At 33.4% G+C, this 26,391-nt stretch overlaps 2 protein-coding genes and 6 non-coding genes across 8 annotated transcripts in view; all 8 read left to right on the top strand.

The window, feature by feature from the left end:
- Nucleotides 1-26,391, top strand: part of LOC144837559 (uncharacterized) — a 33,963-nt gene that overhangs the window by 5,893 nt on the left and 1,679 nt on the right. The window contains exons 2-21 of the mRNA XM_078692732.1: nt 14,964-15,030; nt 16,806-16,899; nt 17,398-17,496; nt 17,916-18,005; nt 18,284-18,386; nt 18,979-19,138; nt 19,390-19,493; nt 19,782-19,913; nt 21,214-21,461; nt 21,942-22,139; nt 22,233-22,490; nt 22,749-22,955; nt 23,540-23,698; nt 23,873-24,035; nt 24,142-24,314; nt 24,633-24,701; nt 25,046-25,265; nt 25,678-25,712; nt 25,853-25,892; nt 26,171-26,217. Of these exons, the coding sequence (XP_078548858.1) occupies nt 14,964-15,030; nt 16,806-16,899; nt 17,398-17,496; nt 17,916-18,005; nt 18,284-18,386; nt 18,979-19,138; nt 19,390-19,493; nt 19,782-19,913; nt 21,214-21,461; nt 21,942-22,139; nt 22,233-22,490; nt 22,749-22,955; nt 23,540-23,698; nt 23,873-24,035; nt 24,142-24,314; nt 24,633-24,701; nt 25,046-25,265; nt 25,678-25,712; nt 25,853-25,892; nt 26,171-26,217 (2,666 nt within the window). The remainder of the gene's footprint in view (nt 1-14,963; nt 15,031-16,805; nt 16,900-17,397; nt 17,497-17,915; nt 18,006-18,283; nt 18,387-18,978; nt 19,139-19,389; nt 19,494-19,781; nt 19,914-21,213; nt 21,462-21,941; nt 22,140-22,232; nt 22,491-22,748; nt 22,956-23,539; nt 23,699-23,872; nt 24,036-24,141; nt 24,315-24,632; nt 24,702-25,045; nt 25,266-25,677; nt 25,713-25,852; nt 25,893-26,170; nt 26,218-26,391) is intronic.
- Nucleotides 134-7,459, top strand: LOC144837194 (transmembrane protein 180-like). The gene is made up of 9 exons (XM_078692210.1): nt 134-203; nt 637-796; nt 950-1,029; nt 2,439-2,660; nt 3,377-3,589; nt 4,185-4,305; nt 5,126-5,394; nt 5,860-6,053; nt 6,192-7,459. The coding sequence occupies exons 2-9, from the start codon at nt 647-649 to the stop codon at nt 6,410-6,412; spliced, it is 1,470 nt and encodes a 489-aa protein (XP_078548336.1). The 5' UTR covers nt 134-203; nt 637-646; the 3' UTR covers nt 6,413-7,459.
- Nucleotides 9,882-9,954, top strand: Trnar-ccu (transfer RNA arginine (anticodon CCU)). Its single transcript has one exon. It is a non-coding gene; the product is annotated as a tRNA-Arg (tRNA).
- On the top strand, nt 10,032-10,104 carry Trnar-ccu (transfer RNA arginine (anticodon CCU)). The gene has a single exon. It is a non-coding gene; the product is annotated as a tRNA-Arg (tRNA).
- Nucleotides 10,183-10,255, top strand: Trnar-ccu (transfer RNA arginine (anticodon CCU)). The gene has a single exon. It is a non-coding gene; the product is annotated as a tRNA-Arg (tRNA).
- Trnar-ccu (transfer RNA arginine (anticodon CCU)) lies at nt 10,580-10,652 on the top strand. Its single transcript has one exon. It is a non-coding gene; the product is annotated as a tRNA-Arg (tRNA).
- Trnar-ccu (transfer RNA arginine (anticodon CCU)) lies at nt 10,894-10,966 on the top strand. Its single transcript has one exon. It is a non-coding gene; the product is annotated as a tRNA-Arg (tRNA).
- Trnar-ccu (transfer RNA arginine (anticodon CCU)) lies at nt 11,056-11,128 on the top strand. Its single transcript has one exon. It is a non-coding gene; the product is annotated as a tRNA-Arg (tRNA).

A 26,391-nucleotide genomic window follows, 5' to 3' on the forward strand; every position in this document is an offset into this window, starting at 1 on the left:
GCGTTTGTCTGGCCTACTACCAAAGTAATAAACGCTCACATTAAATTGCGCCCCTTACGTTTGGATTTTGTTTAAATGCCCATGCCGATATCGCACGCTTGAGTGACTCACACATAGCATAGAGAAACTTTGTCATCCATCCATCCGTCAATCACCAGCAAAGAAGTAAACTTTATTGAAAATGTACCAACAAAATGATTAAAGTAAGAGTTTCATGTGTTTGTTTCTTGAGATTATGAGCTTATATAAGCCTATAAATCAAATGTCATGTAAAGTTCAATAACATGCAGGCTAACTTTATACTACAAACTCGGCCTAGCTGCTAGGCCTAGGTAGGCCCAATCTCTCTCTGGTTGATTTTCTTATTTGCTGCATCATCAGGGTGCGCAACTAGGCCTAAATAGGCATAGGCCTTTTTTTAAAGCCCAGGCCTAGTAAGGTTAAGCCTAGATTTTCAATACCCAGAGAAGTTATCTCCCAACCAAAGCTGCTTTATATTGTTTTTTAGCATGGTGATAGAACCAAAAGATGTTAGACATACCGAATTCAGTGAAACACAAGAATAGTGTATTTACTTTTTTATATACAAAAATTATAATTATATAATAAGATTGTTTTGTTATTTATTTTTTAAAGTATTGTTGTAATGACGACAGCCGTTGCACGACGTGTGGGCCTTGCCTATGGGGCAATGGCATTGTTCCTTTCGATCCTTCATAATGTTTTTCTATTATACTATGTTGATGTATTTGTGTCCGTCTACAAAATCGATAAACAATCGTTTTGGATTGGAGAAGTAAGTACTTTATTTTTACCTTTTATTTGATTTTAATTAGTGTTCTTTTTTAATATAAATAAATTAATATTCACTCAAACAACCTGTTTAATTCAATTAATTAATAACATTTTATCATTTAGTATCAATTTGTTATTTTGTCTTTTTTTGCAGACTATATTCTTACTATGGAATTCATTTAATGATCCCATATTTGGGTGGATGAGTGACAAAAAGTTTCTTTCAATAAACAGGTACAGTGCATGAAATTCCTTCTTTATTTTTACAATATTTTGTAGTACTGTATATAATAAATCACATTGTGTTCTTCAATATAATAATAACTAGAGGGTACTCCGAGAGTACAAACCTCCGCCTACTGTAAAATTCCCCTACATAATATGTCCCCGGAAAATATATATATATTTTTTTACATTTTTTTTAATTAGTTCTAAATGTAAATAGACTAACTGCACACTACAAAGTTGTGGATGAGAGTTTAGTGTAATGGTTATGTATCCAGCCTCTCACATTTGAGATCGCAGGTTCAAGTCCCGCTGAGATTTTTTAATTATTTTTTTATTATTTTTTTATTTCTTTTTTTTTTGGGGACCTTGATCTTTAACCCTGACCCTTCAAAATTTAACCACAATTATATGATGAGTCATTGATCATTGTGGCTAAGTTTGGTGAGAATCGGATAAAAACTGTGGTCTCTAGGCAGTAAAATAGTTTTTTGTTAGTTTTGACCTTTGACCTTTTCTCCTCAAATTCGAACTCGTCCGAGCTTTTGAGGCATAGATCATTGTGTCCAAATTTGGTGAGAATCGGATAAAAACTGTGGCCTCCAGGCTGTTCACAGACACACACACACACACACACACAAACATACAGGGGTGAAAACATAACCTCCTTGGCGGAGGTAATAATTATATAATAACATTACATTCATATGAGCTCATAAATAGATAATCTTGTGTTACTTTTTTTTTCTTTTTTTTTACCACCCCATTCTCACTCATTTTGCAACCTGCCCTAAACGTCTTATAATATTCATCAAGCGAAGGTTGTACTAATTATAGCATGTATTGAATAATGTTTCATTGCCTGAATTTTGTTCCATTGACTCAATAGTGCATTTGTTTACAATTAGAGCTTCAGCTGTTATTTGAACATCTATCAGTAAACATACAGACCAACTGAAACCAAGTTATTTATTGATTAAATATGCTTTATCAGCAATCAAGGAACGATTTTGTTCACATTTTAAAACATATAAACAGTATAATAATAATATGTTATTTATTTTAAATGAAAAATATTGGAGGAGGGGAAAATAAGAATTGATTGTGAGCTGTACAATTGGTTAAGAATTTCATCCAAAAATTGATTGACTATAATAGAGGGGTTTTTTTTGCGATGAACTAGGAGCTATGCATAGTGTGTAGACACCACCTAGACATGGGATCCACCATAACTATGTCAAAGAAACGAGTGTGGACGCATATTATCCCAATGACTCTGTATGCTCACAATAAATGCAACATGATCTAGGTTCTTGAAAATTGAAAGCTTTCTACTAAACTGCAATTTGATTAAATAAACTTATATTATATTTAAATATGCTTTATTAACAAAATTCTTCACTTCTTTACCAAAACAGTTCCAAAGATGTTACTACTACACAGGTTATACAGCAACGATTGAGGGCGCTGTCAGTGCATGGTCCATTATTCACATTATCGTTTATGAGCTTCTGGTTCTTGTGGACATATCCTGGCCTTCAATTTGCTGTTTGTCTGTGTCTGTATGATGGATTTCTCACCATGGTAGATCTTCACCACAGTGCCCTACTGGCAGACCTTGCCTTAACTGCCAATGACAGGTAAGGGTCTGTCTACACTATCAAACTAGTTTGACAAAAAAAGTGTTGATGTGCCCAAATATGGTAGTGATGTGACATCATCTTATACATATATGGGTACATCACATTTTTTTGTCACATAAAGTTTGGTAGTGTAGATAAGGCTTTAGACTCTTGAACATAATGTAAACTACACACTAGGTTATGATGGATGATTGTATACGGTAATGAATCACTAACAATTCACAAAATAAACAAAGAATACCAGTCCCCTTCATTCCTTCTCAGAATCCATTTCCTCCATAAAGTATAAATGAAACGTAAATATTAATGACTGTTATTTCTGACCAATATTATGGCTTAATATAATGTATATATTTGACGGTAGAATTCTTCCACTGATTGACAGTTAAAAGTTGATAATTTACTACTTTTCAGATTAGATATTAAGCTGTTTGACAGTCGGCATGACCTTTTTGGACTTCACATCACTATACACTAGGGCATAATATTTGACCATGAACCTTTTATATTAATATTACTGTCAATCATAAGCATTAACCAATCAAGTTGAATGTTACAAAACAAATACACAAAAACTAAATGCTTTCATGATTCAAAATCTCCATATTACCTCCCATAATTGTTAAAAATTGTAAATAATTTTAATTTATCAAGAATTGAAATTTATTAATTTTGAAACTTTAAAAATTATAATTTATATATTTCTTCCACAGAACAAAGTTAAATTCATACAGCTCCATATTTGGCGCCGTTGGTGCTCTTTCCGTATTTTTCTCCTATGCCATATGGGATAAGTCAGACCTTGATAACTTCCGAGTCTTTTGTTTAATTCTGACTGTATTTTCCTTCTGTGGATTTTTCATGTCTTCAAGATATCTTTTAAAAATGTTCAATGATATACACAAGAAAGATGACTACTTCCAGAGGTTAGTAGTTTTAACATTCACTGTCATAATTGACCTTTGACCGGATCCAATTTGAAAAAATGGAAAATATAAAACACTAGATTAAGCACTATATTATACAATCATTATACTCTTGAGCTCTGTCTACACTATCAAACTAGTTTGACAGCAAAAGTGTGATGTGCTCAAATATGGTAGTGATGTGCCCAAATATAGTAGTGTTATGACATCATCATGTCCATATATAGGCACATCACATTTTTTCACATAAAGTTTGATAGTGTGTAGACAGAGCTTTAGCCTCCCTTCTTTAAAATCCTGAATGCCCTAATTATATATGGGTTGTCTTCAACATTTAATAGAGAATGGTATTAGTTGTGGGAATATACTCTAATTATTTTTACCTAAACCCAAGGACTCTTTGAGTATCAGTTTACCATGGGATTATGGTAGGGGAAAAGTAATGTCTCTGAAATTAGCATAAATTGTGTGGAATTATATTTGATCATGTGAATAGAGTGATTTTAAAATTGTATTTTGTATACAATTACTGTTTTACTGTTAATACTCGATTCAGCTTCCGTTTTGATAAACTCTGTATCCTTTGTTTTAACAGTCCAAGTTTAGACTTAAATAGCTATGCTGATGAGCCAACAGAAGTGTCTTTTAAAGTGTTTGTAAAACAGTTGAGGAAACATTCCAACTTCCATTGGTTTGCTGCAATGAATCTTATACAGGTAAATAATTGACCAATCAGAGAATGGTATCATTTGACTTTTTTCGCATAAAGGCTTATTTACACAGACGAGCGGTAACGGTAATAACAAATATAGATTCTATTTTATACCTTATGACCATTTAAGCGTGGTTCCCACTAGCGACGCAACGCAAGGACGTAACGCAACGCAAGCGAATTGACTAATCACAAGCGATGGCTTATTCGCTTGTGATTGCTAACTGTCTATAACTTCGCTTGTCATTGGTTAAAACGCTTGCGTTGCGTTTACGTCCTTGCGTTACGTTCTAGTGGGAACCAAGCTTTACACAAAATATGGAGCGGACTGGCGGTTTCTGCTGAGGATAGATACAGATTCTACGTGGGACAAGCTACGCAGTTTTCTTCCTACTGTTACCACTCTCGTCTGTGTAAATTGGCCTTTAAGCAAAACATTCTGTCACAAACAAAATTTATAGGAAATGTTGAGAGCTTTAAAGACATTTACAAATAAAGCAATGCTAATTAATTTGAAATGTTATATCATTGCTTAATCCAATTTACACAAAAAGGTGAACAATTAATTTAGTAGTAGTCCAAAAGAGTAGCTAAAAATCACCTATTCCTTTGATCATGGCTGCATGCTTAATTTAATAATAAATATGCATATTTATTATGATGATGATTTTTTAGAACTCAGTTTTAGTTTGTTGTTAAATTGTTCATTTTAATTTTTTGTCTTACGGCTTTGTGTAAAAACACCATTGATGAGAACAAGTGTTATCGATTAAATAAAGTTTATTATTATTATTATTAATTATGTTTTCAACTTTGTCTTGTAGGTTTTCCATTGTCATTTCAACAGTAATTTCTTCCCGTTGTTCTTGGAGCTTCTTCTTGGTGATCAGCTATCATCCTCAACCGCATCGCTGCTTCTGGGAGCTTCTTTCATGGCTCCTCATATCAACAATCTGTACTTCCTCTCGCTTTGTCGTAAATATAGCGTGTATACCGTTATACAATATCTGTTCTACATCAAGTTTGCTCTTAGTCTTTTCATGTTTTTTATTGGACCAAATCATGTTGTCATTCTGTGTTTGTTCATTGCGAGGTAAGTTTGAAATGGAAAATCGCAGCTTGGTCCTCTCCCAAAATTATATTTTAAAAAAAAAAACCCAAATTAAAGTAAAAATGGCAACAAAAGCAGCTGATTCTCGTTACTGTATCTATTTCCGAAGTATCATAGGAATATTTGATAATACACCATCCCATGTGTATCACATGTATCTAGTAGTAACCTAGCCTTAACCTAACCTTACATTATACAGGCACCACATGTGATATAAATGAGATGCTGTATTACCAAATATTCGTACGATACTTCGGAAATAGCACTGGGAATAAGGTGACAAAAGTGCACCAAGAGATCCAAGTTATACAAAGGTTTTGGCTTGTTAGAAATACTTGAGCCCAATATGACATTTAAACATTTTATATTATAGCATTTACTGTAATTTATTGTAGGCAATTTCTAACTATTTAATTGATAACATTTTGTTTCCCTTTTACTTATCAGCAATCGTATCTTCACGGAAGGCACATGTAAACTCTTAAATCTCGTAATAAGCGACCTTGTTGACGAGGATTGCGTAATTCATGGGCGCAAACAAGCTGTGTCTGCATTAGTATTTGGAACAGCTGCGTTGTTATCAAAACCAGGACAGACGTTGGCGCCTCTTTTTGGAGTGTCATTTCTTGCATTTGAAACCGGTAAATTATTTATTTATTGTATATATTTAGTAAATTATTGATATTAAATAATGGCTGAATATTAAATTGACATAATATTACGATATTACATATTCCTTACCCTATAATGTCGCACTCTATTTACTATTTTCTCAACAGGATATGATATTTTTGCGTCGGATGGTGGCATTTTAAAGATGAAAAACATAGAATCTGGAAATATGGATATTTTGCGTCTTGGCTGTTTTAACTGTTTAGTATACATCCCTCTGCTGTGTGCGTTCTTTCAAATTATACTCTGGTCAAAGTTCACACTGCATGGGAAGAGACTTAGTTGGATCAAAGACGCCAGAAGTGGTATCTCCTTGTATACAGTATAGAAGCCAAAGGACAAATAAATTACCAAATGGTATCAATAGATATGTTATTACATTTGTAGTTTTATGTATAGTAATTATGTTATCTATTGTTGTTTATCATTTTATATCATCATGCCCAATACTTATTTTATTTAAATTTGGTTATGGTATGACTATATTGAAAGTATGAAATGATTATAGTTGCAATGTTCAAGAAATGGACAGTAATAAATTATGGCTGTTTAACAGTTACAATACATTTAGAAGAAAAATATTTCTTTAATAAAACTGTATATTTTTATATTTATAGAATTATACACATACTATATTTTATTTAGAATATTTATTTTTTCATGAAAAAATATTAAATGGTTGCATTTTCTGTGTGTCAGTTGTCTTTTTAGTAGACCTAACCTAGTTTGCTGTACGAATTAGTGTGTGGCATATTTGGCGTTTCATGAATTGTATGCTTGGTCGCTAAAACGAGTATTAAAATTTAATATTAAACAATTATATTTCAACTTTGAAATGTCTGTAATAGCAATAATGTGCATTTTAAGTATAGAAAGGAAAATATCCGGTGGCCCTTACAATTAACCATCAAACAAACGTTGTTAGGCGTTTTTCGGCGAAATCTACTTAATAAAAATATGAATTACCAAAGGCTTTTCTAATATGTTTATGCATAGTACTACCAAGGCAATCTAACGACAGGATGCTGATCTCCGGATATCAAAGGGTTTATCTGTGGCTGCGACACGATGAGTTCCACTCGCCGCGGAGAGTGTAGAGAATAATGTACAGTACTGGTGGTATTTGTCGCAGCCATACATAAGATCAAAGGACTGTCACGAGTTCCTGTCTTGGTAATGCGAGCTCAGTGTCCTGTTGTTAGATTGCCTTACCAATTATATATTCTTTGATGGACAAAGCTCTACTTTCTTTCGTTTGTGTTTGACTGTTATTAAATTTGCTTGAACAAACTACCTTGTCTGTATTATGAAATATTCGTGTATATACACTGTATAATAATTTTAGCAACAAAAAGTGTCATATTGGTTGACACTAACTAATTAATATTCATGCAGTTATTAAAAGAGTAGGCCTACCATGTTTTATGTGGATTTCAAAGCCCGTGTGTTATGTGTGTGTTTATGTTGCTTTTATTTTTTATTTATTTATTAAAAACATATTTATAGGGCCTACAGGCTAAAAACATATCAGGTATAATAGGTGTAGCACCTTTCATACTAATTTTATTCAAATGACTACTAATTAAGAATAAATATTGTAACGTTTGTACTCAATTCATTTTGATGATAGCGAGACGGTAAAATATTTCGTTAAAAAAATATACACAATAAAAAAAATGTATTTTTGTAATTGTATTCCTGTAGGATAAAAAAAAAGACCGGATTGCGCCAGTAGGTAATACAGAGATTCGAACTCTCGACTTATCGTCGTCCATACAACTTTGTAACGAAGTAGCTACTTAGCTGAGCCGGTCGAGGTAGCGATTCGTTTATAAGCTTGTGAACAGTGCACTGCCGTGATTGTGAAATGTAATGATTCATGTCATATTTCCTGCATATGGGCCAGTATGTTAGTAATTCGAAAAAGCAAAGGAATGTCGGGAAATTAAATAAGATTTGTAGTTTTGATTAGCTCTGTCTTCAGATCAAACTAGTTTGACAAAAAAAGTTTGATTTTTCCAAATATGGTAGTGATATGACATCATCATGATGTCACATCACTGGGAACATCACATTTTGTTGTCACATAAAGTTTGATAGTGTAGACAAGGATTAATGACTGATCGTTCTAAATGTCTAGTACATTTTATCAAGAGATTCACATCGCATTTTCTATCTATGACCTTGAATTTATATAGCTTTTATAAATATATTTATCTATTGCTTAAAATATTTTTTAAAAAAAACACACAAAAAAACCAAAAACTTATAGGCCTAATAATTAAAAAAAGGATTAGTGAATGTCCCTAATTTTTGAAGGGGAAAAAAAACTGGACAGCGCCAGTGGCAGAATATCGGTTGGAATCGAACCAACAACTTTTGAATCCATTTCAAAAATACTTCCATTGTACCACGATGAAGCCACAAAGCTAAGCCAGCCGACAGTCTGAACGTTTTAGGTGGTTTTAAAGATGACATCGATGATGCAATTTAGTGCAATTGGATGACGTTATGCTGTACTAGCCTATAATTGAATAAATAGAACAAATGAATAAATATATCACTTGCACTGATGAATGGCTAGTGTTGCCCGAAAGCTCTGCTAACTTTTCTGGCTGTTTTACTTTATCGTTTTTGATTTAGCTTTTCGCTTTTTTTTTTATCTCCATTGAGATCCAGCCACTGATACTCACAGCATTGTCATTTTTTCAGTATTTTGCCTTTGGATTTATAGAATATATTTGAGTATATTTTGAGGCAAAGTCAAACATACTTCCATCTATTTCGAGAACAGAAGCAGCCACTTGGCTTAGCCAGTTGAGAGCTCGCGTTATTTCATGCTTATAAACTTACAATTTATGACGCAATAATTTACCTTGAGAATTCCAGGTTGGTTAGAAGAGGGAGACATTCACAATATCCTTCTCATCAGAAATGCTTTTCATTTGACTCGCGTGTGACACGCAATTTTTTTTCTAATATTCGTTTTATATTTAGCAATTCACATGGCCTTCGTGCCCTAATGGATAAGGCAACGGCCTCCTAAACCAGTGATTGCGGGTTCGAGTCCCGTCGAAGGTGTATCTTGTTAATTTTTATCCAAATATTTGGTTGGCACACAATCTCCACTGCAATTTGGTTTTTTTTTTTAGTTATTGAACAAGCCTCCGTGGCCTAATGGATAAGGCATCGGCCTCCTAAGCCGGGGATTGCGGGTTCGTGTTGCACGGATTCAGCATTGTTATTTCAGTAATTTTCATTTTTATTTATGATAAAATATGATAGGTCTAATGCTGTCCAAACTAATGGGCTGCAATGATGTAACATAAAAACTACATCGAATTTACAGTTGTAAAAGACTGGACGGCGCCAGTGACTTAAAAGCTATCTCAGAGCCGGATTCGAACCAACGCCTTTGAAGCAAAGTCAAATATACTTCCATTTATTTCCGAGAACCGAAGTAGCCACTTGGCATAGCCAGTTGAAAGCTCGTGTTATTTCATGCTTATAAACTACCAATTTATGACGCAATATAACCTTGAAAATGATGGTTAGAAGAGGGAGACATTCACAATATTCTTCTCATCAGAAATGCTTTATCATTTGACTCGCGCGTGACACGCGTGCAATAATAATACGTCGGAGGTGTGTCTTGTTTATTTTATCTAAATATTGGTTTAGATAAGCCGGGAATTGCGGGTTCGAGTCCCGTCGGAGGTGTATCACTCATTTTTATCCAAATACTTGGTTGGCATAATCTTGACTCCAATTTGGGTTTATTTTCAATTTGTCAACAAGCCTCCGTGGCCTAATGGATAAGGCATCGGCCTCCTAAGCCGGGAATTGCGGGTTCGAGTCCCGTCGGAGGTGTATCACTCATTTTTATCCAAATACTTGGTTGGCATAATCTTGACTCCAATTTGGGTTTATTTTCAATTTGTCAACAAGCCTCCGTGGCCTAATGGATAAGGCATCGGCCTCCTAAGCCGGGGATTGCGGGTTCGAATCCCGTCGGAGGTGTATTATCACTTATTTATCTAAATACTTGGTTAGCATAATATCGACTCCAATTGGGTTTTTTTTTGTATTTGTCAACTAGCCTCCGTGGCCTAATGGATAAGGCATCGGCCTCCTAAGCCGGGGGTTGCGGGTTCGAATCTCGTCGGAGGTATATTATCACTTATTTTTATTTAATACTTGGTTGGCACAATCTCGACTGCAATTTTCGTTTACTTTCAACAAGCCTCCGTGGCCTAATGGATAAGGCATCGGCCTCCTAAGCCGTGGATTACGGGTTCGTGTCCCGTCGGAGGTGTTATGTATTTTTATCTAAATACTTGGTTGGCCCACTCTCGACTCTAGACAGTAATACACGTATGAAACGCCATATGTGCAAAACTATTTATCATTTTACAAAACTCCGTCTGGAGCCCAGACTATCTCGACTCCAATTTGGGTTTATTTTAATTTCTCAACTAATAATATTTTACAACGCGCCTCCGTGGCCCAATGGATAAGGCATCGGCCTCCTAAGCCGGGGATTGCGGGTTCGAGTCCCGTCGGAAGTGTAACTTTTTGTTTATTTTTACCTAAATTCTTGGTTGGCACAATCTGTACTTCAATTTTGGTCTGTTTTCTATTTAATGTTTTACAAAGAGCCTCCGTGGCCCAATGGATAAGGCATCGGCCTCCTAAGTCGGGGATTGCGGGTTCGAGTCCGTCGAAGGTGTATCTTATTTATCCAAATTCTTGGTTGGCACAATTTTAACTTAAATTTTAGTCTGTTTTCTATTTAATATTTCACAACGAGCCTCCGTGGCCCAATGGATAAGGCATCGGCCTCCTAAGCCGGGGATTGCGGGTTCGAGTCCCGTCGGAGGTGTAACTTTTTGTTTATTTTTACCTAAATTCTTGGTTGGCACAACCTATACTTCATTGTTGGTCTGTTTTCTATTTAATGTTTTACAAAGAGCCTCCGTGGCCCAATGGATAAGGCATCGGCCTCCTAAGCCGGGGATTGCGGGTTCGAATCCCGTCGGAGGTGTAATTTCTTGTTTATTTATCCAAATACTTGACACTCCACTGCAATTTGGGATATTTTTTATTTTTTCAACTAGCCTTTGTGGCCAAATATCCACCATAAAATTTTTACAATTATATTTCATTTTGCCGGTTATATTTATGCAGCTGGTTCACCTGCTAATTCGTTATGCACGATTAATCAATATGCATAAATTAACATGGCCTACCAATGGTTGTTCATTAACCACAGTCTGCGGGTGAAGGCCTATATAAATATTTTCATTGATTGCTAACAGGTAGGCCTATTTCCATTGATCACAGACTGCTGGTGAAGGCCTATATAAACATTTTCATTGACCGATAACAGGTAGGCCTTTTCCATTTATTGCTGCTACAGCAAAAATGTTTTAAAATAATAAAATGGCGCTAATAAACATTCAGAATGTTTTAAATATATGAACAATGTAAAAATAAAGTGTAAAAAAACCCGAATTACTTAAAAAGACTGGACGGCGCAAGTGGCTAATTCGGCTGGATTTGAACCAACAACATTTCGATCTGAAGTCAAATATACTACCATTGTATTACGATGCAGCCACATAGCTAAGCCAGTCAGTCTTTCGTCGTTATAGACGCTTTTGAATACACCACACAATGACGTAATACCATGAATTGTCAACTGGAAATCCAATAGGCTCAATCAAGTGTGAAATGTATAAAGTACCTCATAGTACAATGGTATATACACGATTTTAAAAAGATATTTGTATGTTTACATATTTGGTATCTTTATTCAATCATATAGCATATCCATAAAAAAATTGCAGCATAAAACGTGCTGAATTGTAGTATTTGTACATGAGTTGTGAGTGACTTTTATTTGGCAAGAAAAAATAAGGAAAATAGATCAACTAAATTAAGAAAATAAAATTAATATTTGGCATTTAGTTTAGTAATCTTTTATTTCATAAAAACAATATAAAGTCGCATATCACATAATCTCGTGGCCTCACACAATTTGTTTAAAAAAGAAATATCTTTATTGATTTTGACCAGTGTTAACTTATATTAAGTCAAGGCAATTGATAGCTTTGAATAAATTAGTCCTAAATACATTGATGTTATAATTGTAAAATGTAGGCCGAAAGTTATATAAAAGTCTTTTAAAATATCTGGAAAAATAATGTTAATGTGTATTAAGATAAGATAGATAAACATACCAAAATGTATTTGTAAAAAAAATAAAAATGACTGGACGGCGCCAGTGGCTGTTTCGGTTGGACTTGAACCAACAACTTTTTGATTACGATTCAAACATACTACCTATTGTATAACGATGTAGCCACATAGCTAAGCCAGCCAATAAGAACGCGTTAAACACGGTTATAATAATAACACGATGATGAAATCGTTGAAAAATTATGACGTCGCTAGATAAGACGCTCCTAAAGTATGACACGCCATGTGTGCCAAATGTTTTTTTATATTCTACTGAAAGACACTATTTATTTATTTATTAATAAACCACTTTACACTTACAATACAATAAAAACATTTTGTATTGACTGTTTATCTGTATTTAGCTAAAACTAACACAATGAATGTTTCGTGATTAACACACCCATCATAATAAACAGAATAGTGTTTACCGTTTTTCTAAAACAAATGATACAGAGACTTCAATAAAAGTCTTTAAAAAATATTCTGACAACAATTAAATGTTATAATAATGTATTAAAAATACTAACAAATGCAAAAGTACACTGGAAATCTTATAAAATGACTGGACGGCGCCAGTGGCCATTTCGGTTGGGATCGAACCAACACTTTTTGTGCCTTAAACAAACATATTAACCATTATATCACGATGTAGCCACACGGCATAGCCAGCCAAACACTGTAAGTTTAAACTGTATTTAAACGACAAAATACTGACGCAATGCCATATGAGTAAGGTCACACAACAACGACTGCTGAGTAAGTTGAATATTATATAATAATACCCTATATAATAATCGGTGGAATCATATGCTACTTCTTAAAAATTACTTTTAACAGGAAATTCCGCAATCAGTTAATCACTTCCGTAGATAAAAAACTAAACAAATAATGTTGAGATATAAAAGTTCTGAAAAGACGTTTCGATCAATATGCTTTTGATCGTCCTCAGGTGTGAGAAAAAACATGTTTTCGCTTATTTGAGTAATTTTGCTTTATACAGTTTTTCCATGTAATACATTTTTTTCGATCTATTTTTAGGTTAAATTGACTACTATACTATACTGATATTATATTATTCAACAAAAATATTTGTTCATAGGGGGACAATAAGTTAATGATTTTAATGCTTAATGTTTTTACTGGTAATAAAGCCATCGGAGCTAAAAAGCTTAATAAACGTGTATAATAATTCATGCCATTTCAGAACTCTATGAAATAACTCGTAAACAGTTCTGTATAAAATGGCAAAGACGAAAAACTGGACAGCGTCAGTGGTTATTTCGGTTGGGATCGAACCAACTGTGCCAATAAGCCTAATACCAATATATCACGATGAAGCCACACAACATAGCCAGTCAAACGCTACAAATTTGAACAATATTTAAACAAGCACTATAATGATGCAATCCTGACTGACGTCACATACATATTCATCAGGAAATTAATTTGTTTTTTTTACAGTTCACTGTTAGTAGTTTTCTTATTTCTGAATGAATGAATCTGGTGATTGCAAAACATAAAAGGAAATATGACTCCTTTTTAAGGCCTACATTCATAAAACTAAAAATCCATAAAATGACACGCTCCGTATCATTAACCCTTAAAAATAGTATAATTAATAACATTGTCAGCAAGCCAGTTATACCAGAGGTTATGACGATGAAGCCACACGCATAGCCATCAGCCGAACACATGTACATTTGAACAGTATTTAATCATAGAAATATTATATTTTGTCTCACTTGATACAATATTTTCACTGACGTCACATACATATTCATCATCAAGCAATTAATTTGTTTACAATTCGCTGTCAGTTATTTTCTCATTTCTCACAAAAAGACGGTATAGTTCGGAACAGGACATTATGCAAGAACTGTGGCTTGAGTCCCTATTATTAGCGGAAACTTTGTTACAAAATCTGATTATCTATATCTTTTACACTGCGATATTGAAATGGATTAAAAGTATAAAGAATACGCCCACGGTACAACAGCTTTAAACACTTCCTCAATGGTTAACCACTCTATTTAAAAGGGTGGTGTAACGTCGGACCCGTATACTATATTATTGTCCCTACAATGTAAATAGGTCTACAATACAAGAAGTGAATCATTATTCCCATTGAATATAATTGCGACACCTAACTCTTCTTTATAATTGGTTGTTATGTGTGTCTTTCATAGAGATATAGTGAACTATTATATGGTCTTTCAAAATAGTTAGATCCTCATAATAATATTAATATTGTTAATACATTTTGAACATGTTTGTTCGTTACACATTTTTTTAAACTATTTTGTTTACACACATACGCATACATTATATTATAGGATATCAAAAAGAAGGTTTTCAACTGCTCCGGGAATGGCGGATAAACAACCGCTCTTATTTATCCTAAATAAAAATACATTTTATTCTATAGATAGTTGAAAGCCTGTTAAAATATTCCTTCTTAGCCAAAGTAGTCAATCAATAAAAACAATGTGAAGTCTGCAACGTAATAGTAATACTGTACTCTTTCATTATTATGACGTATTATTAATCGTCACGCATCGTTGACTTTTAAAAAGGGGAATCCCGGAGAGTGAGTAATCTTATGGTATTTTTATATTAAAGTCTTCATTTCTTCGAAGGAGCTGGACGATGTCTGACCATGGATTGTATGCGTGCTAACAAAGCAGAAGTTCGTCGTCATGACTGGTAAGTGTAGGCCTACATAAGTTTATTATTATTATTTGGAATGAAAATCATTGAATCATATAGGCCCTACATTTAGGTTGAAATAGAGAATTTAAGATCAATTGAATGTTGTCGTGTGACGTGGACGTGCATGGATCAAAACGTTGTTTTGATGGTCACGTGCTGATAATAATACGGCACTTTTACTTACGTATTCATAATTATGTTCTCTGTTTACGAAGATTCTTAATACGACTTCTAATATACCATTCAAAATATTATTAAAAAAATGAATGGCACACTATTATTGTACCGTTAATAATAAGTGGATTGTGGAGAGAATATTACTGGCTCGTTGCCAAGTGTAAATATTTATACAGTACAGTGTGCTAATATTCACTTAACAAAACTGTCTTAACTACTGTAATAAAATCATAAAATAAGAAAACATTTAACAATTTGTTGTTTGCTACTTAATTGATCATAATTACAGGGAGATCGTTTTTCTTCTAAAGTAGCAATGCAAATAATTTCAAATCAATTCCATTCAATTGCAAACATTAAATACTAAAAAAAAGAAATAATTAAAGCTATATTAATTGTTAGAAAAATAAATATAATGACACTAAGAAAAATGTAATTTAATGCAAGTAGGTCGCATAAGCATTCAGTTTCCATCAGTCATGATATCGATGAATTGGATGGTGACATAAAATTGACCCAATACCAAAATTTATATTGTTTACAAAAGATTGAAATTAATTGTAAGTGAGTTATACAATGTTTTATAATTATTGTGATAAATTGTATAGGCCTGTCATGTATTTTGTGACTATGTTTTTATGTATTAGGATCCCACCCTCAAAAATTCATTTCAAATATATTATGTATATTTATTTATTTCAACCATATTTTACAAGGGTGGTCCATCCAGCCAAAGCTGATCATAGGGTCCATCAGAACTATACAATTTATATTAACAAACAATACAATCTTTGGGTTTCAAATTAAAATTTGATCAAAATTAAATGGCATTTTAAGAGAGATGGTTTTTAAGGAAATAATTGCTCTGTCTACACTATCAAACTAGTTTGACAAAAAAGGTGTGGTGTGCCAAAATATGGTAGTGATATGACATCATCATGTCCATATATCGCATTTTGTCACATAAAGTATTGTGTAGACAGAGCTTAAAGAAGAGAATTAAATGGAGAATTGAAGCTACGAAATGAAATTTTACAAGACTGCTGACAAGAACAGTAATAAAACATGCAATCAATAGTGACTAGTAACAGTGCTTTCACAAGCCTGTACAGTATTTGTTATTTTAATTAAGGGTTCCAACAATAATAAAAGCTTATCCTGTCTATCTATATTTATCTATTTATCTATTGTTCCGGTGGTTATTTACGTATGTACAAATATCAACTTGTTAAATTTCATTATTGTTATCATGATTAATAGTCATGATAATTAGTACTAATGATAATAAAGTAGAACTTTACATAATGTTGGTTCAATAGTGCCCGCTGTGTTCTCATGTACTGGTCACTGGTCAGAGTAGGATGAAACACCTAGCTGACCAATGGCTGATGGTTAGCCCTTAATTATTCATTTGTTCATAATCAATCATAACACATTATTTTGATTGTTTTACATCGAAAAAAAAAAACATGACATGCATCGACAAAAAAATAAAATGATGGAAGAAGAAGACAATGACAATAAAAAAACAACAAATTTGATTCTGGTCAAATATAAAAAAAATAAACAATTATTATTACCTCTTCTGACAGGAATAAATTGCATTGTGCAGCAAGGGATGGTGAAGTGAAAGTTGTAAAACAAATTCTCCATGAGGTTCTATGTGGCGTTGATGACAGAACACCGGTATTGTAATTTTTATTTATTATGTTTTTTTAAAATTATTGGTTAGACAATTGCCATTTCATTTGTGGTACATTATATATTTGACAGTACAGTATACAATTCTCTAGAAGGGAGATTTTGTGAAACTAACTAACTATTTTAATGTGTATATACTGTACTGTATATAGAGCTATAAAAGCGGGATTTTCATGTCTAAAGGTCTGTCTACACTATCAAACTAGTTTGACAAAAAAACTGTGATGTGCCCAAATATTGTAGTGATATACCCAAATACGGTAGTGATATGACATCATCATGTCCATATAGAGTGTGCTGGGCACATCACATTTTTTTTTGTCACATAAAGTTTGACAGTATAGACAGAGCTTAAAGATATAAGATAGTACAACACCAGCAGAGTGACACCGCTCCCATATCCTCCCTTGGTGATGATCAAAAAAAAAAAAAAGGTTTTTCAAAAATATTTTAAATAAGCAATAAACATTTTACTATTCACAGATTAATGAAACCGCCCTCCATAAGGCTGTACGTGGAAATGCGGTCGAGATCTGTAAGATACTTCTTTTACAAGGCGCTGACCCAAACCTACGAAATAAAGTAAGTTGCTTAAATCGTAAAATTATGCTCCTAGTCCAATCAAGGCAATTTAAATTGCCTTGGTCCAACCAGGTCCACTAATAATCAGAAATGCCATATGATCACTAACTCATCTTAAGTATCCTCATTTTCATTGTCGTAATGACTAACTCATTAACTATTAAAAAGTGCCTTTGCTTTGGTACAGTACATGCTGCTTCTTTTCACTGTATTGTAAATGAGATCTCCAGTGACAGATTTAAAGGCATGTCACCGCCCTCCAACCACCCCCACCCTTCTCTCCCTTATATTTCACTTCTCTCTCCCTCCCCCCATATGCTATTGTTTGTTCTCTGGATTACAATTAATCACTCAGAGTAAAGCAAAACACCTAATCAATTGTTAATGTCATGCTTGCATTTATGTATATATTTCTATAGGGTGGAAGGACGCCACTTTATTTTGTATTAAAGCCTGAAGTTGCAGAATTATTACTTCAAGCTGGAGCTGAGACTGATGTTACTGATAAGGTACGTACAGTAGAAGTAATAAGACTACCTAGCCATAAAGTTAGATAAATGTCATACAGTATTCATGATCTGCCCAAATATGGTAGTGATAACATCATCATGACATGGACACATCACATTTTGTGTACAAGTGTAGACAGAGCTTAAGAGTCCTGATGTGGACCATCTCATCAGTATCTGTCATTAATATTACCTTGATATTGTTCCCTTTCTATATGTAGATGAAAATGTTCTGATATAATGTTTGTTGATAGTGACACTTTGTTATTTTATTATAGTGGGAAAACAGTACCCCATTGGAGTACATAAAAATACGACGAGAGAGCGAGAACAATCCGGAGTTAGATGCAGTGATTGAAATAATTGAATCGTGGATCAATGGTAAGAGCCAATCAACATGCTTTATCTTTTTGTTTCTTATTGTTTAGTCTTGACAATTTTAGACTTGAAAATGAAGTTTTTTTATTCCAATATACAATTTAATTTTCACCCGTTAATAATATGGTACTCCTCTTTTGATTGGTCAATACACTTGTTTTCATTATTTTCATCATTTATAATATTTAAATACAATGTTACTTAAATATATTCTCCGCACAGTACATACACAATTCAATAAGTGAATAAACAAAAAAAAATTATAATTAAAATAAAAATGGTATAAACGTAGTATAGGGTTTATCGCAAATAGCGTGCACGACGCATGGTGGAAAGGGTTTGGGAGCAAATGCATACGTCCGTGATTTGTTGTACACATCTTGATGTTTCCTCCCAAACCCTTCTCATCATGCATTGTGCAACGACATTCCTCGCGAAATCAGGCTATTTGCGATAAACCTTACAGTATACCAGCAGTGAAGTCAACTGACACTATATGTATCTGTCAATGACAGTCATGTGTTTTCAGAAGAAGACGGCTAAAAGAACAGTAACAGTAAAAGCATAAAATAACTGTTTTTTTTTTTACTTTCAGTCCAGGCACCGTTTGAGTTAAAGAATCATAGAACTCTATTAGCTGCATACAAAGCTTCTATTAGGGATGGCAAAAAGCTACTACGCCATCTACGTTTCATACTGGTTGGACCAGAGAGAGTGGGGAAAACCAGTCTGAAAAATGCTCTGCTTGGCCATGAGTAAGTAGTACTTTTGATTTTCAGTATTTCATTCTAACATGCAACTTAAATGTTAAAAATTTGTTTGTACATTGTACTTTTTTAGGGAGTAGAGTTAAAAGAGTCATGAGTTACAACCCTCTCACTACCGTAGTAGTAGCGAATTGAACCCTGGACCTTAGGATTGGAAGGCAAGCATGTTAACCACCAAGCTACTACTCTCGCTTGTTCTTTCCTTCTAACTTAAATTCATTTAAGTTTCTACTCTTTAGTTTTAACAGTGATGAGAAAAAGACAGACGGAATAGCATCACCAACAACATGTCGCATTGATATTGACAACATTGACAATTGGCAAAAGGTTGTAAGTGACTCAGGTAAGGTTTTATAATATTCTTATTCATTTTCAAAATTTGAATAAAAGTTTGTGCTGGTAAAAAATATAAAATATTTTTTATATTTTTGATATACTTCTTGTATACCTGGTAATTATAACCAGAGATATTAGTGATAAGGTGATAAGTGTAGAAAAAAAAGTAGAGAAAACATAAAGTGGACACACAATGTAATAGTTGAAAACCAAGCCATTATTAAAATGAATTATAAAAATCATCAACAATATTTCACTTCACAAACTGACACCATTTTTATTTTATTCTTTTTAGGGTATAATTTATCCCAAATCATAGCAAAGAAAACGACCGACGAGTTGAAGAAAATTGTGACGTCATTATCAACAGAATTACCACCAGAAACACCTGGCTTGGTCGTGGATGAGCCGCAAGATGATAATGATGGTTTGTGTAGTTAAAATTCTAATAATAATATTATTGAAATTACATTATATTGTACACGGTGGCCTGATGAGACATCATTTTATTATATATTCAATTTTGAAATTGTTAACCTCCCAAAGATCTGTAGGTAGATAACATGAAGAAAGAGCCCATATAAAAAATATATGCCTGCTGTGCTTAGATTAATCTCACCTAGAATTAAAAATTAAAGAATAAAGCAATCAGTGTGTGAAGCTTATATCAAGCATAACTTCTGAATAAATTGAAATTGAATATTGTTTAAAGATATATTGTCCCCCTAAAAAAATATTTTTTTTAATTTTTTTGTTGAATATGTTATTTTAATGTCACATAATAGTTATTCACTCTCACAAAAAATTGGGTCTGAAAAAAATTTATTTACCTAAGAAAAATGTCATTTAAAGCAAAAAATGGTCAAATTGTCTGGAAGACAATGAGTTTTTGGGTAATTTAACTGTTTATTTTGTCTTTTTATAGGTGAAATAATTTTTTCCCCCGTTTTTTTTCTTATGGAAGTGAACAACTTCATTAAAACTGCAAAATGGCCTATTCAAAGTCCGATTTTAAAAATCTTTAGTTTTCATGATTTTGGGGGACAATACATCTTTAAATATGTGTATGATGATGGAAAACACTTAAGTAAAGTACACAATGAAATTCCTTAGTTCCTTATAAGGAATTACATGGTGTACACGGACCTTAAATTTAACTAAAAATTGACTAATGTGGTATAATACGATTTTCATTTCCTTGAGTCTAGTTTTACATTTGGTCATCGAAAACAAATGTACCAATATTATTATTATAACAATGGGTCTATTGACACCAATTTGACAATAGAATTACAAACAACAGTTTTATGTTATTTTGATTTTGACCCATATTATCATTACATTATTATACAGTATGTATATTTAGTTCATAGATTCTACCATTGAGAATCACGGTTGAAATTACTGCTGATTAGCTTTTACAATAGTAATTGTAGTGTCTCTGCTTAATAGTGACAAAATAATGTGTATATCCTTCCAAATCTTGGCTCTGTCTACACTGTCAAACTTTATGTTATAGAAAAATGTGATGTGCTCATATATGGACATGATGAAGTCATATTACTACCATATTTGGGCATATCACTACCATATTTGGGCACATCACACTTTTTGATAGTGTAGACAGAGCTTTAGTATTCATTAAATTTTGACAACCCAAACTGGTCATCATACATGATAAAAGCTCTTATAACTAACCTTTATTTGTAATTTCTTTTCTTTAATAGTGAATGATTCTATGCCGAAAGATGTCACTCGTTTAGTGAAAACCTACATGAAATGGTCAGAGGATGAAAGTCTCGAAGAAAAGACCAAGCTGCTTTTTAGTATTTGGGATTTTGCCGGACATCATCTCTATTACACCATGCACCAAGTGTTTTTGTCACCACGTTCAATATACTGTGTTGTATTTGATGCTAGTAAAGATCTCAACAGTTTAGCAGATATGGATTTCATGCCCGTAAATTTATACCAGGTATAAGCATTGATGTTTCAGTTCATCACTAATCAATTTATAGTATATTGAAATCCTCATCCAATCAATCATGGATATTGAAAATAATAATTTAACCCATTGAGGTTTTCATGGTTATGTCAGTTTGTGTTGTGTTTGTATTTATTTTCATAAAACAATATAAATTACATTACTAATTGGTTACATTACAAATTAACCTGAAATGAATACAAAATAAATAAAGTGTGGAACCTCTAATAAGAGTGCACCCAACAATGTGCTCCCTTAATAGGGTGTCCCCTGAGTAGGGTTGTCTCATAAATAGGTAACTGTATATCATATCATGTATCATACCATTTATTTCGCCAAATTTCAAATACAGTACCAAGTAAGACATAAAACCAGTACAAAAGTAAGTCAATTAGGCAGGATCACCTAAAAGTTATAAAAAAAATAGAAACTGTATTACAACAATGGAAAACGATGTTTGTTTTTTCTTAGGGGATTCATCAAGAATTTCCGACCAATCATGAGATGACAAATCTAGAGTTTTTGGACTTTTGGTTAAATTCTATATTTACGCATGTATCAGAAAATCCACAGAAAGATGGCAACGACTGTCCTCTTAGTCCGCCTGTCTTTATTGTCGGCACTCATCTTGATCAAATCTCGGGAACAGATGAAGAGAAGAAAGAAAAGGTAATCTATGTGTTCCAATACAAAGTGGTCTTGTTACATTTTCAAAACTTTCCTAAAGATCAATAAAATTAATATTTCCTATTTTTCTTCTAGCTCAACAAAATAAAATCAACTATTAAGAGTTATCTTGAGGATAAACCATACGTGAAACATGTTGTTCCTGAAATCTACTTTGTAGACAACACTCTCCGACCTTTGGGTGGAAATATGTCAAAGTTAAAAAAAAAAGTGGAGGAAATAATGCGCAAACAACCATACATGAATGAGAGTATCCCTATATCTTGGATTATATTTGAACATCATGTGATGGAACTTCGAAAAACTGATATTAACTATATCAGTTTACAACAGGTATTATGTCACTTCAAAAACATGTTGTATTATATCAAATTTGAAACAGGTATCATTTTAAAGAAATGTTGTACTATGTAAAAACAGCTGTTAAAATAGTAGCACAGTATACATTTTGGTTTTTTGATAATTTTCATCAACATATGAAGATATTACATGTAATATCTTCATATGTTGATGAAAATTATCAAAAAACCAAAATTTATTTGTGACTTAATTCTAAAACAATTAATCTTAACTATGTTTCGTTGTACACAGGCAAGGGATGAGGCAAAGCGGTTAGGGATACAGAATGAGAAAGAGCTATTTGATATGTTGCATTTGTTGCATAATATTGGGATAATAGCATTCTATGGTGACTATGACAGGAACAACGATGCGTTAGCTGATATGGTGGTGCTTAATCCACAGTGGTTGCTAGACATCTTTACTAAAGTCATCACTATCACCAAACGAGAAGAGAAGGTACTTTTACATATACTGGCATTCATCTCCCCTAAGGATCCATTGAGTCGTCCTCCACCAAGTGTCACTTTTTTTTTAATTTTTTTTTTTTAACAACCATATTTAATGAGGGTGATCCATCCAGCTATTGCTGATCATTAGGGACCCTCAGAGGTTCACAAGACAAACATATACACAAGATGCTCTACATAAACAAAGTCTTATTACAAGTCTTTGGGAGTGGAGTAATTTGGTCCTTAGAAAAAATCCTGACATGTGACGGGACTTGAACCCAGGACCCTTAGAGTGGTAGCCAAGCATCATAACCACCAAGCCACAACTCCACTCATTTGTCTGTCCAAAATGAACAACTAACCAAGAGTGGGAATTAACAAACCAGAATAGCTCTAAAGCTCTGTCTACACTATCAAACTTTATGTGACAAAAAAATGTGATGTGCCCATATATGGACATGATGATGTCATATCACTACCTTATTTGGACATATAACTACCATATTTGGGCACATCACACTTTTTTTGTAAACTAGTTTGATAGTGTAGACAGAGCTTAAATATACAGATGTCTTGATGGTTTATTTTCAGTGGACAGAGTTCAAATGTTGTTGGAGGATTCTAGAAGAAAAAGGGATATTAGAAGAAGTACTGATCCATCACGTGTGGAAAGACTTCCCAGAAGAATGCAGAGAGTCATTGCTGCAAATAATGGAAAGATTTGATTTGCTATGTGAAAATAAAGTTCAGGTAATTCTATACAAATGAACTGTTCTGTAACTTTTCACATGTTGCATGAAACGATTCATATCATTGAGAATGTATGATCGAGTGTGTCACTGTGTTTTAGAGCCATTATGATTATTGAGTTGTACATTCCTTAACCAACTCAACCTTAACCGACTTTTGAATAAATTGTTTCAGAGAGATGAGTCTGATGCCCTAGGCACTGGGGACAACCAATACCAACGGCAGTTCTTAGTTCCATGTCAATTGATACCTAATGAAGGAGACAAGGGAAGAGTGTGGGAATCTGAACCTAATGCTGTTGTCATTAATATCATTTCCAAGAATGGATTCCTTCCAGGTATGTCATAGAAATAAAAGAATATACTACGGATAAAAAATGATGTCAAAAAGAAACACTTAAAATAATAACTATACTATACTATATATATAATTATAAATTTCAGAGGGCTTATTTCATCGTTTGTCCGTTAAGGCAGCAAGTTGGACACAGCAGAAAGACGGATGCCAATCAAAACCACCACGTCTTTACTACAGACAAACTGAACTATACCTTGACGAAGATCATGAGCTCATCTTGAAAATGCATGTGACCAAAAATGGGAAAAGGATGATAAAGGTAAAGTGGGTCTACGTTTGTAAAAACACTTTCAATTCTTGCAAATATTTATGCTTCAGAAAGTTTCATAGATTTTGTTTCTTCTTCTGGTTGATAAATACATAAAGCTCTGTCTACAATACCAAACTAGTTTGACAAAAAAAGTGTGATGTGCCCAAATATGGTGGTGATATGCCTAAATATGGTAGTGATATGACATCATTATGTCCATTATTATAGGCACATCAGACAGAGCTTTACACTGTGCTTAAAGTGTGCCTTTTCATCAATCCTTCTGTTTACAGTTAATTAACATGTTTGTTTATTTGTTTCTGTTAGGTTGTCATATACTTCCCACCCCTTGAGGATGACGACAATAGCATTCCCACAGCTTCCATGTGTAAAGAGGTATAAAATGTTTTGTAAATATTTATATTTGAGTGGAGTTGTGGCTTGGTGGTTATGATGCTTGGCTACCAATCCAATGGTCCTGGAGTCATGTCATATGTCAGGATTTTTTCTAATGACAAATTACAACTCCACTCCCAAAGACTTGTAATAAGACTTGCATCTTGTGTATATCAAAAACATATAACATAACACATATCACCCACCAAATGTCTGTTCTCTTCAACCCAGTCCAATAAAGTTAACATTATTCTTATATTTTCTGTACCATATTTGGCTAAAGGTTAATTACCTTCTGGCTATTAACACACAATAATAAATTTAATTCTAATGTCATATTTCAGGTGTTGGTGTTTATAGAGAACAGTTTGAATGACTTGAGGACAATGTGGATGAAGAACATCACACTCGACCTGTCTATACCTTGCTACATGTGTAAGGAATATGATGACCATCATCACAACCTTTACCACTGTTTGGAAAAAGGAAAGATAGGCTGCAATAAATCACGATGCAAGACAACGTTTTGGCAAAACCTGTTTAGCAGTAGTGACGCAACTCAGGGTAGGCCTAAAACATAATTTGTTGTGAAACTTGAAATCTATTACAGTACGCCGAGGATATCCATTGTGAGGCCGAGAGCTATGCTCGACACGATTATAAGATCATGTTCCGAATATTTGCACTGTTTCAATACTCAATGTATGATTTATATATAATTGTTTGCTAAACTGTTTAAATGGGCGAGAGATAAAGAATCTGTCAAAATAAAGATGTCGTCCGGTTGAATCCTTATGTTAATCCAACCATCCATCAGCCAGTTAATAACTTTTGTAATATTGTCCAACCATCGGCTGGTTGAATAAATGTTGAACATTATAATCAAACCATTGCCTGGTTAGATAACTTTAAACATTAAACCAATAATTGCCCATTTGAATAACCACTTCAATTATTGTACATTTTATTCTTGCAGATGTCTGTCATCCACTGAAATGCTCAAAGAATATGGTAATTATTCATTATTTTATTCACTAACACAGGGTTAATAATTCTTTAAAAAAAAAATCTATTTCATTCCATAATATTATAATAATGCTACACTACAAAATATATTTTAATATGTGAACTATTATTATTTTTATTATAAGGAAATGAACCCAACTGTTACACCGTCATCAACAGTGCCAGGTAATTGCAGTCATTCATTAAATACATAATCCTAAAAGGCATGCTTCTAAGGCTGTTTATGTGGCAGTTTTTTCACCTCCCAAAATGATTTATATTTTACACTCACGTTTGTGTTTTTGAGTGCCTATACCTAATATGGCAGACGTCTGTCGCAAACGACAATGTCAAATAGATATTAATCACGGAGGCCTTTTCCTCAACATCTTAAAATGAAAATACTTGACTCATAAATATGAATACTTATACACTGTACAGTAATTGTTTTATGTTATCCACAGTAGTTCCAGAGACTAACAATGACAATGTGAATGAACCATGCCAGTCTGTAAGTACTGTCTAAAATGTAAACTATGTCAAGAATGACACTACCTTCACATCTCATCACTGATTGAAGTATGTAGTATGCTTTCATAAGCCAACACTCTGTTTTTGTAGAATAAAAAGTTTGGCCTACTGTAATGCATAGAGTCATATTTTTACATTTCTCTATCATCAGGTT

The sequence above is a fragment of the Antedon bifida genome, chromosome 3, assembly GCF_963402885.1.
Source record: "Antedon bifida chromosome 3, ecAntBifi1.1, whole genome shotgun sequence".
Classification (NCBI taxonomy): Eukaryota; Metazoa; Echinodermata; class Crinoidea; order Comatulida; family Antedonidae; genus Antedon; species Antedon bifida.